Here is a 12,500-nt window from a genome sequence, read left to right as displayed (position 1 = left end):
TGATATCGGAAGGGAGATTTCAAACGACTGAGAAAAGACAGGAAGGGATAAGAAGCGGAACGGTTCTGAAAATTTTACAATTTATCCGTTCCGCGACGGGGCCTTCAGCACCTGTGCCGTGACGTTTTACCGTGACATTTTTTCGTCACGAAACGAGAAAGAGTCCAGTGTGTCAGTAAAAAAAAGATGTACTCAAAACCATTCTACTTCTCACCCACTCCGTTCCATTTTGGCGCTCCTTCTCATAAAAGTTCCTTATGTGTGAAGTATCTCTTTCATGCCATATGAAAATAAGAAATTGGTACTACTACATCAAACAGAGACATAAGTTGGTTAAGCCCAAGAAACCTGGAAGACACACTACAGTTTATACTTATTAAGAACACAGGAAAATTTAGGTATGCATTGTGAATTTCGATGTTGCAAGGTATAAGCCACAGAAAAAGGAGACATTGTTCATACCTGCTCGGTGGTTACGGTCATTTTTCCTCCTTCCAGTTCATGATACTTCTCGTGGCCATTATGAAATTCTTTCTCCAGCGACTCAATATCAAGCCCGGCTTCCTTCATATTATCGTACTCGCCTTCCTTTACGACGTTCCCTTTGTCCAAGATCACTATGTAGTCTGCACTCTTCATATACTGAAGCTGATGAGTCACAAGAACCCGCACCTTGTTCCTTAACAACCCGTTTATGCAATTCTCAAAGATGTGCTTTCCAACTTTAGCATCCACAGCGCTAAGTGGATCATCAAGTAAATATATATCAGCATCGCTGTACACTGCGCGAGCTAGATTTACGCGAGCTCGCTGCCCACCGCTCAAGCTCGCACCGCGTTCACCAAGAATTGTTTTGTCACCATCCGGCAACATGGCGATGTCCTTCTTCAAATCGCAAGCTTCAATTGTACGGTCGTATTTTTCTTGGTCAAACTCTTGGTTGAAAAGGATGTTGTCTCGTAGCGTGCCGCTGTAAACCCAGGCTGTCTGAGGGACGTAGACGATTTTGCCATTGCAAGTTATGTTTCCGGTGCTTGGAGGAAGTTCATCAAGGAATGCAAGTAGAAGCGATGATTTTCCACTGCCTACAGGACCAGTCACTAAAAGTAGCTTGTTTCCTTTTACTTCGATACTCACGTCATTGAGAACTGCAGTTTCATGGGTGCCATTCCAGTGACATGTTATGTTAGAAGCCTAATAGAAGGAAACAACGAATTAAGTTACGCAATTAATTATAGGGGCTCTCGTTCTCTCTCATAATCGGACAGCCAATGAAAGCGAACCTTGTCGACAAAGGAAGCGCACTTTTGAAACAATTTGTATAAGCACAGGAAAGCTTCGACGTGTACGGAGGTTACAGAAAAGAATTTTTAGTGGACCTACCCCAATCTGTTTTGGCACCTATAGAAACCAGAATATAGAGAGGAAAATAGAGAAGCAGTGTGGCACAGTGGTTAGGGCGCTGGACTTGAGATCCTGAGATCCCAGGTTCAAGACCCTTTCTGACCACTCGTTGAATTTGTTCCAGGTGGTCCCTGGTTCAACTTCCCAGCTGCACTTGTAAAATAGCCAACTGGTTTGCCTCCGGCCAGTTGGGATTCTTAACAGTTGTTGTTGTTGTGTTTTATTGGACCTGAAAAGCCCCTATGGGGAGCGGTTAATTAAGTAAGTATAAGTATGTGTATGTAAACCATGCAGTCATTTATCCAACCACCAGACTGTGTGGCTCTATTCATCATCTAACGCCAAAAATTGTCATGCATTCCTACTTTCAAAGACACATTGTGACTTTATATAACAAATAGGCTACATCTTTATTTGATACCGCAAACATGAGTCAAATGATGTCAGTTGTGTTGACTTTTACGGTGCATTGAAGCGAAGTTAAAAAAAAAAATGGCAAAACAAGCTAATAATAATAATAATCTCGTCCGAGATTTATCTTGGTTAAGTTCTTAGGCGTACTCCAAACAAACCATAATCGCACCTTCAGGAAAGGTTCTACATTTGTTTCCGCTTTGGCTTTCTTGTCTCCTTCAGCTTCATTTTTGGATGTTTCCTTTGATTGGTTCATGTCCTTTCCATTTCCATTTAATTCCTCGATCAACAAGAATGACTCTATTCTCTCCAGGGACGCGAAACAATCAGCTATAAGCTGCATGCCATCTGTCAGCCCATATACAAGAGAACGTCTGTTTTCAGACAATAAGCCCACCATGGTGAAAACATTGAACGGTGTCAGACGTATCCCAGTAAAAATGAGTGTTATGAACGCAATAAGGCAGATAACGCTATCGTACGTATGTTGCAGGGAGGCGAAGGTTGAGAGAATGTTGTAGATTTTTCTAAGGATGGAAATCTCGTATCTAAAAAACAAAAAAACAAGGAGATCTGCTTAAAATAAGCCATATATAATACGGTAACCAGAACTCTGATGAACGGAGGATATGAAACATTTTGACATACGAAAGAGGGGACTGGTGCTCATAAACACGCGACTTGCCGCAACAGTTGTGTTTGTATATAACATATAACTTTGTAGGCAAGGACCAGCGTAACAAAACCGGCAGAAATACCGGATCCCGATGAAGGACCTTATCAGCCATTCTCTACTTTCTCAAATCCCATAATACACCTTGTTTACCCCCCAAAATTTTGCATAGGATTGTTTTCTATTTCTCTTGGGACATCATGTCCCAGGAGAAATTGCAAACAATGATTATGCAAAATTTTGAGGGGTAAACAAGATGTATTTAAGAAAATAGTGAATACAAATATTTAAAAAGAAAAACAAAAAATAGCAAGGATGGTTCAACGATGAATGAATATATGATATCAAGCCAGTATTTCGAAAGGAACTTTCTTCATCGGGGTTTTCCAAAAAATGTTACCTACATGGTACAATGCAATCGTTGCCATAAACAATTCATTGGTGAAACCAAATGAATGCTCAAAGACCGTTTTAACGAACATCAAAGACCAGTTGACTAGAAGAAAGAAGAAAGAGAGAAGAAGAGGAAAGAGAGAAGAGAAGAAGAAGAAGAAGAAGAAAAAGAAGAAGGAGAGAGGAAAGGAGAAGAATAAAGAGAGTGGTTCGTTCTCCTTGTGCTTATGTTATGCTTACGTCGCTGTGGGGGCGAGTATGAAATATGCACATGCAGCGGTAAACCAATCATCGCTCTTGACCCAGATTTCATCGAGAATTGACTATCCACAAACAAAAAGGCGGATAGGCCATTTCCGAGTTCATGTCTGCCTCCCCTTCAAAGCGAGTCCACGTGCGAAGTTTTTGTTATGAAAATTAGTTTTCATTCAGATGTAAAGTAGAACTAATTACCATCACAAATACTTCGCACTTAGACTCACTTTGAAGAGGAGGCAGACATGAACTCGGAAATGGCCTATTGCGATCGACTGGATATTACGACGTCATAGTTACTCATGCGACTCGCCATGTGCTGTCACTGAATGTAGTTGTTGAACCGCCATTAAAACGTTGTCGTTGTTGCTGAGTTATCGCAGTTATTTGGACCCAAACACCACAACGTTGGCCACAGGGATATAGGTTACTAAAATGACGGAAAGTAGTTCAATATCGCTGAAAGGTACAAGTTCCCGCATAAATCCTACCAAGAAGAAGATCAGTCGATCAGAGAATTTTTGGCTAAAAAGTCAGCAAAAGTTAGCCGAAACTTCACAGACTAGTGTGTGGTATAACTTGTCAAAGAATTCAAAGAAAGCTATTAGGTGAAGCAGATCTAACTTTGAAGAAGGATGTAGATATTGCATTATGAGGGACACTCTTGCTTCTTCAAGTGTGTTAGCTCACTGCAGTCCTAAATTGGAGGTTCAATTGGCAGTAGATACGTCACTAAGTTTCGCCTTCATTCGCCTGGGAGCCATAATTTCACACCTTGCCGAAGACGGAACTGAGCGACCAATACGCTTCAAGGTCGTTAACGAAGGCTGAAAACAATTAATCTGTCATTGAGAAAGAAGCTTTGGCTATCATTTTTGGAATACGCAAGTTCAAACAATATTTATATGGCCACAAATTCACCCTATTGAGAGATTACCAGCCATTCACATTGCTCTTTGGCCCCAAGTGAAGGATACCACCCATAGCAGCATCGCGCTTACAAAGATAGGCAATGCAGCTGTTGGCATACCAGTATAAAATTAAATACCGGTCCTCCAAGCAGAATGCAAATACAGATGCATTGTCTCTACTGCAAAAAGGGATCAAGAGTGACTGTCAGGAGTTTGACCAGGAAGCTGAAGAGATTAACAAGCTTCAAAAAGCTCGAGTACCTATTGATGCAAGGCTGATCCGTGAAGAAACTTCAATTTCATCAAGAGTATTACACTTTACTCTTCATGGGTGGCCTGAAGAACACGACGTTCCTGATAATTTGAAGAGCTACTACCGTCAGCGCTATGAACTCACAGTAGAAGACGGATGTCTGCTGAGAGGTACACGAGTTGTAACTCCAGTTAAACACCAAGAAGCTGTGTTGTCAGAACTACACCCTGATATAGAGCAGATTGTGAAGAGCTGTGAAGTGTGTCAAACTACCTATGGCAAAGCTCCGTTTACTTCAGACAACCCCTGGATTTGGCCGCACCGACCTTGGCAGCGACTACATGTTGATGCTGCGGTCTATTTCATGGAAACTCTTTCCTCTTCATTGTTGATGCTAAGTCTAAGTGGTTAGTAGTATTACCAATGTCCAGTACTAGTGCTAAAGCAACAGTGCAAACCTTGCGTTTTGGATTTTCTACTCATGGTCTTTCCGAATAAATTGTCTCTGATAATGGATCTCAATTCATTGCTCAAGACTTTTGAGTGTGCTTCATCATCCTGCATCGAATGGGGAGGCAGAGAGAGCAGTGAGAACGTTCAAACAAGGTATGAAATCTTCAAAGCGGGATTCTGGTGCCTTGACGCAGAAGATATGCTCATTCCTTTTGAGCTACCGGACCACTATACACATTGCCACCGGATGTACGCCAGCAGAATTACTTATGCATCGCCGAATGCGCACCCGACTGGATGTGCTACGCCCAGACCTTAGGAAAAAAGTGGCCAAGCCATCCTATGGCCGCTGTCTTCACATTTCTAATATGTTCTTCTTCTTTTTTTTTTTTTCTCCTGGCAAAGGATCTACCTGTTTCGAAACAGGTAGATCCTTTGCCACGAGGAAAAAAGAACATATTACAAATGTGAAGACAGCGGCCAAAGGCTCCAGAGTTGCCAAGCATGCTTGGTCTCACAACCACGTCATTGACCTCAACAATGCGTCGATCATTGACAAAGGAAATTTCCGCATCAGGAAATTTCTAGAATCTTGGCACACCTTTACCACGCCTGACGCGGACAATAACTCTTGCCCACTTCCAGGACAATACCGCATACTTTTTAACAAAAATTCTTAATCACCTTTTTTCCCTAATTTCACTTTATTGTTATCATTTTTATCTCACTATATATTCTCCGAATTTTTACTTCATTCGTCTTTTTGCCCGTTGAAGACCACAGCTCTAGTGGTCGAAAGCTTGCAATTTTTACTTTCTTTTTAGCCAGAGAACGCCCATTCAAGTTTTTTATCATGACTCATCCTGGCTGCGTTCCTTTTATTTTTTCAGAGAGTACAACTGTCCGTCGCCTCACTAAGGTCCCATACCAAGTTATTGAACTCCCATTGAGCGTGCCTGCGACTATATATCTTCCTTACCAAACCCAAAACCAAAACCTTTTAGGTCCAACGCAAAAAGAGAGATTTCTTCTTTATCTGTCATCTTTATTTCAGTAGAACAAAGCTGGTACCGAGAAATTTGTAGATACTGAGCATGCGTATGTCTTTATGCTTGTGTTCTGATGTTCTCACTTGCGTTGCGCTCGTGTTTTATGCCTGAATCGAAACCAGTCTTAAATTACTTATCGCTATAACACTATTCATATTGTAACGTCGGTGTAAACCGTAATCAGTACCGTTATATCAGCCTTGCTCATTTTTATTTTCAGAGAGTTCGTCTGCTTTTTTGGAAACCCCTTGGTGTATAAATCGTTTTCACTGTCACTCAACAAAAAATAAATACTAAGCCGTTCAATGAAAAAGACCAAGAAAACAAAATGCTTATATATAAACAACTTCTCAAAGTCTCAAGTCTGTGTGGTACACCATTTTCAAGTTATAGTTATTGGCAGAAACGTCTTAGGAAACTTTTGAGAGTTTTGTATGGAGGCCCCATTTTGGTGAACCAATATTTTACTGGCCGCCGGAAATCAATGAAAACTTTTGAAATTTGCTTTGCCATGAAAACGCGTTCCTTCACTCACTTGGCTATTGATAACATTGTGTAACTTGACACTAAGTATCTCATGTTATCGCTGCCTAAACTCTAACATCACTTACTTTCTGACCATGCGCACAGCATCTCTGTAAGGCCACTCCCAGGCATACATCTTGACTGCTCGTATCCCGGAGACAATCTCATTCATCACTGCTAATCTCTTATCTGTAACGCGCGCAGCCTGCATCCTTAGCTTAGCAACCCACCCTGTCATCTCGGCTTCGTAGGGGATAAGAATAAGTGCAAAAGCCAAGCCTGCGACAGCTTGCCAGCCAATCAAGACCCAGAGAAGAATTCCCAGTATGACAAGATCAAACGGGGAACGTAGTGACGCGAAGAGATTCTGGGTTGCCAAGTCAAGTCGCTGAATATCGTTAGATACTAGGTTGATTACGTGACCAGAAGTAATCTTTGCTAGCTTGGATTGGCTCATACGCAATACCTGTCAAAGCATAGAAAATACAGAAATACAGAGAGCACATATATATACGAAGCAAAGTTTTCGACGAAATGAAACAAAACGGAATTATCGCTGGTAACAAGTCAAGACAAGGAAAAAAAATCTGATGGGATCCACATCAGTGCAATTCATCAGGTGAGTACGGAGATTCTAGCTCCCGATCAGATTAGTCGAGGTTTACGTCATACGTCGCTATTTAATTTATTGCAGTATGGACGCTTAATATTGTAGGTCTGAAACTAAGTATTGGTTCACCACTAGGTGCGTGCCCTTCAGTTGTTCTTTTTCTTGTCCCGGCATAAGATTTGTATACACTACCCATTTTTCAGGAATGCCAAAATTTCTAAAATTGATTTTAATAATTCCTGTATTAACCAGTTAAAAAAAGTTCATGAACGTCATTTTTTTTGTCTGTTACATCAATGGCAATGGTATTTTGATTTCTATCAAAATACGAACAGATGTAATTTGGTAGGTTGATATGTGTTATTTATATCATTATGACCATTATCGTTATCCTCACTTAACCAATAATTCAATGTTTCCAAATCTTAAAATAAATATATTGGCCAATGCCCTTCCCTTAATGAGACCTGCTCGATGATCGTTGTGAACCTGACCGCACCATCAGTGACTGTTTTCATTGTTTTTAATAAGTTCGACGCCTTCATCAAATGACGCACTTAATTATTTTGGTCGGTATTTGGTTCGGCACGACGTTTTGGTGCAAAATATCACAAATGTCAAATTACATAAGCTTATGGGTGTATCAAATGTCTTTTCATCGCTCCGCAACACCTACGTAAAGTTCTACTGTATGAAATTGGTACTGTATGATTACTGACAATCAAATCAGAAACCCATCCCCTGGCCTTGTCCATAGTGATTTAAGTCTTGCTTGGTGCCCCCATCATCTCTTAAGTAAATTAATAGATGTTGTTATCACGGGGCGTTCACGGTCTCTTAAGAGATTCATGCACCTAGTTCTATCTCACGAACCTGAGGGAACAACTGATCGCAATATAGGTTTAAATTTAAGACCTTTTTTGAATTAGATTTACCGATAGTGTACAGTGGTGAGAAGTTGTTGTAATGGTATTACCGGACATTTAAGAGTAGTTACGGGTAAGTTAATTACTGTCAAAGGGTCAAGATTTATTTTCACTTACCTTTTTGTAGAGTAATCCAGTAGCTGCCGCCCGAAACCTCATCCCCAATAATGCTGACCTGTTTTGGTAATGATGTTGAGCAAGATTTCTTCCCAGAGATGTGATGCAAATAAAAGTGGGTAAAATGTATTTAAAGCTAACATCCAACTGCCGAATTCCCATTAGATACGAAATTAAGAAACCCAATAAAACTGGTAAAGACATCCTATTTGCCATATCGGTTAACACCAATGCCACAATTGACATATACTCATACCAGGGACAGACACGCATTAGCGCTTTCCAAAATCGAGGTCTTTTGCCTTCATGTCTCTTGTCCAATTCTTTTTGCCATTCTCTTTGCAGTTTCTCTGTAAGCACAGATGATTTATCATCTTCTAGCAATGGAAATAAATCGTCTTCTTCCAGCGGCTTTTTGTTGCCAATGACAAAAATTTTGTTCATCCACCATATCGTCAGTTTAGAGAAGATGTTGGCGTTCAAAACAGGGTTTACACTTTCCTTGTTATCGTACTCTGATTTGAGTTTTTCGTACCCGTTTTTCATCATACTCCTACCTTTGATGACTTGGATTTATCGTCGGAATCACATGGTGTAAATTTTCCACGCGATCTGTTAAAACAAGTGTGACATCTGTTAATGACACCGAACGTAAAGATATTCGTAAAACACTTTTTTAGAAGTAGCAAGTATTCTCCCCTCGCGCATTTACGCAAAGTCTCTTTTCTTAATCAATATCATAAGGTCCTTATTCCGTCTGCTCTCGGAAAATTGAGAGAAAAAAAACAGGACCTGAAATCACAAAAACTGCTTTTCGTAGTTTATTAGAATAACAATAGAGGTGCCTCTTTCTTTAATTTAAAAATTCCACAACTGTCGTCTGATCGCTAAGCAAGCAATAAGTAAGCTAGTCAACCCGTTCGCATATTGCTTATCTTTTTTTGGTATCTGCTCTCTGACATCATCTCTCAGTGATATTTAGATTTCGGTTTCAAAGACTAGTTAAAGAACCATCCAGTTTAACTCAAAATTTTCAGGAAATTGATCAGCACTCAATCCATTGAGCATAGAACGTGAACAAATAGGAGAGAGATCTTCGTTTTAAATTCATGAGTTTGATTGTAAAGAAACATTTGTGTTGCCCTCGATGGGACATTTAAGTCAGTCTAGTATCTGTGAGTTAATAATGTAACTTTACAGCTGTTAAAAGATAACAAGGCTTCATTTTTTTCAGTGCTAGCACATTGTCAGAACCAATCAAATTTCATAAGGAATCAAGAAGTTATGATGATTTTTTTTTTGTAACTAATGTATGATGCACATTAAACTCAGAGTCACATAGTTGGAAATATGATTCTGAAAAGCTCACGGAACTGACCCGTTTTAAGACGTCCAGCACCATCAGTGCTTTGTTTGTTTTCTATAAAATTTCCTCTGCGGTTTTAAAGTGGCCCCAATACCCAAAATTCTGAGCGCAAGAAAAGAGTCTATTTATAACATTTCCTCCACGGACTTATATTTTGAAAAGATACTTAAAAAACTAAATGGCCTTTGTTGCCATGACGTCACAGCAGCTATGCTTCAATAGCCTACCAGTTTTGGGAACTAAAATTTATTTTAGGCCTGTTTTTTTCATTTTTTTGCTTCAGTAAACCAATATATGGTTGTTGGTTACACTAGAGAACTCTCTTCATTAAAATACGCGTAAGACTTGGTATCACATTATGCTTAATTAGGGAACTTAAACAAGGACGAAAACATTGTCTAAGGGGCTGCTTTCCACTGTGTCTCTCGTTTGGGTGGTGTATCTTTGAAACAAAACTGGTCCGGAATATTGTCGGCGATTATCAGAATCATTAGAATCGTCCCGTGGCAACGCCAGACGAAATTGTCGACCTTTGTCAGCTGAATACCGTGAAGTTCCTAGTACCAGGAACTTCCGAGCAAAGGCAGTTTACTTGGTGCTAGGATCTTCCTAGCGCTAGGATCTTCCTAGCTCACAGTTAGGAAGATCCTAGCACAAGGGCCAAGTACGACCTCTTGCATGTAAACTGAATACAGAAAACATATGGCGCTAGGATGATCCGCCTTCTAGGATCTTCCTAGTGCTAGGATCTTCCTAACCCCATGTAAACAGCCCCTAAAAGTATTAATCGCGTTGTTGCAATAATTTAGCGAGTACTCAAAGTCATTCGGCATGGAAAACGTGTATCAACATTCCAGGGAAAAAATTGGTAGGAACGGTGTAGTTGTTTGGATGGAAAATTGAACTCTATTGCTCGAGTCCACCACATATATACAAATTTGGCCAATTCACGTTCTTGTCAGGAAGAGAACGGCAAAAAATGTACCAAAATGTAAAAGCACGTGCGTCATGGGCAGAACTAGAAGCTACCTATTAAGCAAGGACAACGACGGATACGAAAACGTTGTCTAGGAATATTGTTTTCAGCCTTACTGATATAATTTGGCGATTACTCCGAGTCGTCTGTAGGTATGAAGATTCCAGGAATAAAACTGGAGTGAAGGTTTGAAGAGAAAATTGAAAATTTATGATCCTACGATCGCGTCCGCCACGTGACCTCAAATTGTGTCATTTCACGCATTTGTCGGAAGGACAACGGCAAAAAAGTGTACCCAATTGCAAAATGCGCATGCGGGGTGTACAATGCCATTGTTTGTTTCCTTTTGTGCCGTGCTTAAGCTTTCTGTTGTTACGCTAAGCTGCAGCTTATTCATTTTTCCGAATTTCTTGCTATTGAATTTGATTAATTGCGCTCTAAGTACCTGATTGCAGAAATTCAGTTTTTCAAGACTGCTGCTATCAGTCGTTTTAGCATGATTCTACACAACAATCCCTAGTTCTCCTTATTTAGCATTTGGCGTACCGCCGGGATCTTGCTTACCGTCTTACAGTTCTGTTGCTTGTTTGACTGATGCAATGGTACTAAAAGTACCAAGGACCATAATAACGAGAATAGAGTTAAGTTTGACTTAATTTTAATTTTTGATTCCGTATTTTTTCTCTTTTTTCCGCAGCGCTGATTTGGGGTTAGCTTCTTAATCAGCAAGTTTTGTTTAGTAGTCTTTGCCGCACGGGTCTTAGTGTTTTCTGTGATCAGTCGTGTTCGAGAAATAAGAGAAAGTGCGAACCGTTTTCTTTAAGGTTTGTGTTAGTCATATTATCTGTCTACGATAGTCTAGTTGAACTCTAAGCAGTGAATTTTTGCATCCTCCAAAGGAAATCGGTAACATAAGGCTTCCAATCTTTCAGCAGTTGTCTGAAAAGAAATGTTCCCTTAAACTTTCAAAAAATAAATGTCCTATCCAACCCTTACTTTTTAGGTATTCTTCAACTTGCTAATATTGAAATTCTATCTTGTGCTACTTAGGAATAAAAACTTAAAGTTGAAGTTATTTTTGGGCAAAAATGGATATCCATATCAGTTTCTCTGACCTGGTACCTCTATATATTCGATATTAGCTTCTTGGATCATGTAATAACAACCACCGGATAACCTGCTCAACTTTCCAAAAGTTTTCAAAACATCCTGTTACAACCTAACGTCAACCAACAGCTCTTCCGAAAAGGAAAACATCCCTCAAGGGAATGGGTGGCCTCATCAAATTAATAAATTGTCTCAGTTTACATACCGTTAAACCTTATATTAGGAAAACTAAATATATGGTTGAAATTGTAATATCCGCATATATGAAATTGACGACCAGCTATATACAACATGGTACGAGACCACAACATAAACTATTTCAAAATCTATTCAAAATTTAACAGCATCAAAATTAACCCTTTGATCATTATTCACTCAAAAGTGCTTTTCTTTTCTATAACAAATTTCGAAACACAAAAAAACTGTTTACGCCTTTTTATTGCGCCCAAATTACAAGAAATAGATTACAGGAATCGAAGAGCTATTAAACTGTAGTTATTTTCACTTACTTGAATTATGTACAACAGCAATGTAAATTCCCTTCGATTAAATCCAATATAACTCCTGCAAGCCAACAAGTTAACCCCATTTGGTTTTTCTGAAACTGTCTCTTTCATCCAACAGATCAAGTTCTCATTTTGCTCTTCAACAAACCAATGAGTAATTTACTAATTTGATTCAATAGGCCCTCATAGAAGTTACGTCAGGAAACGTTAGAATATGGTCAATGGAAGAGAAAGTCCTGGGATCGAACCAAATCTAATACGCAATCAAACTGTGCATTGCTTCATAACCATTGGCTCCTTGTTTTGTTCACGAGTGTCGCTCAACCATATAGCTGTGCTAGAAAATAACAAAAAAGTATCCTTCTTTTCTTTTCTGGCCCCATGAAGACTCAACTTCTTTCAAATTTATTGCCATAACCGGAACTTTTTGGTGATGACTGAAAAGTTCCTACTACCCTTCGAGCCCCGACGCGCAGAGGAAGGCGGGAATGTGATAGTTCTGGCAGACCTCTAATATATTTTGTTTATTACATTTTCTTCAGAATGGCGGAAACCTTAACTG

General features: G+C 39.7%; 1 protein-coding gene across 1 annotated transcript in view; it reads right to left on the bottom strand.

Moving 5' to 3' along the window:
• Positions 1-12,500, bottom strand: part of LOC138052066 (ATP-binding cassette sub-family C member 4-like) — a 29,763-nt gene that overhangs the window by 12,833 nt on the left and 4,430 nt on the right. Inside the window, exons 2-5 of the mRNA XM_068898427.1 lie at positions 7,984-8,595; positions 6,417-6,796; positions 1,988-2,366; positions 463-1,194 (exon numbers count right to left, since the gene is read on the bottom strand). Coding sequence (XP_068754528.1) covers positions 463-1,194; positions 1,988-2,366; positions 6,417-6,796; positions 7,984-8,532 — 2,040 coding nt within the window. The 5' untranslated portion in view covers positions 8,533-8,595. The remainder of the gene's footprint in view (positions 1-462; positions 1,195-1,987; positions 2,367-6,416; positions 6,797-7,983; positions 8,596-12,500) is intronic.

This window comes from Montipora capricornis, chromosome 6, assembly GCF_036669925.1.
Source record: "Montipora capricornis isolate CH-2021 chromosome 6, ASM3666992v2, whole genome shotgun sequence".
Taxonomy (NCBI): Eukaryota; Metazoa; Cnidaria; class Anthozoa; order Scleractinia; family Acroporidae; genus Montipora; species Montipora capricornis.
This window is presented reverse-complemented; position numbering and strand designations above follow the sequence as displayed.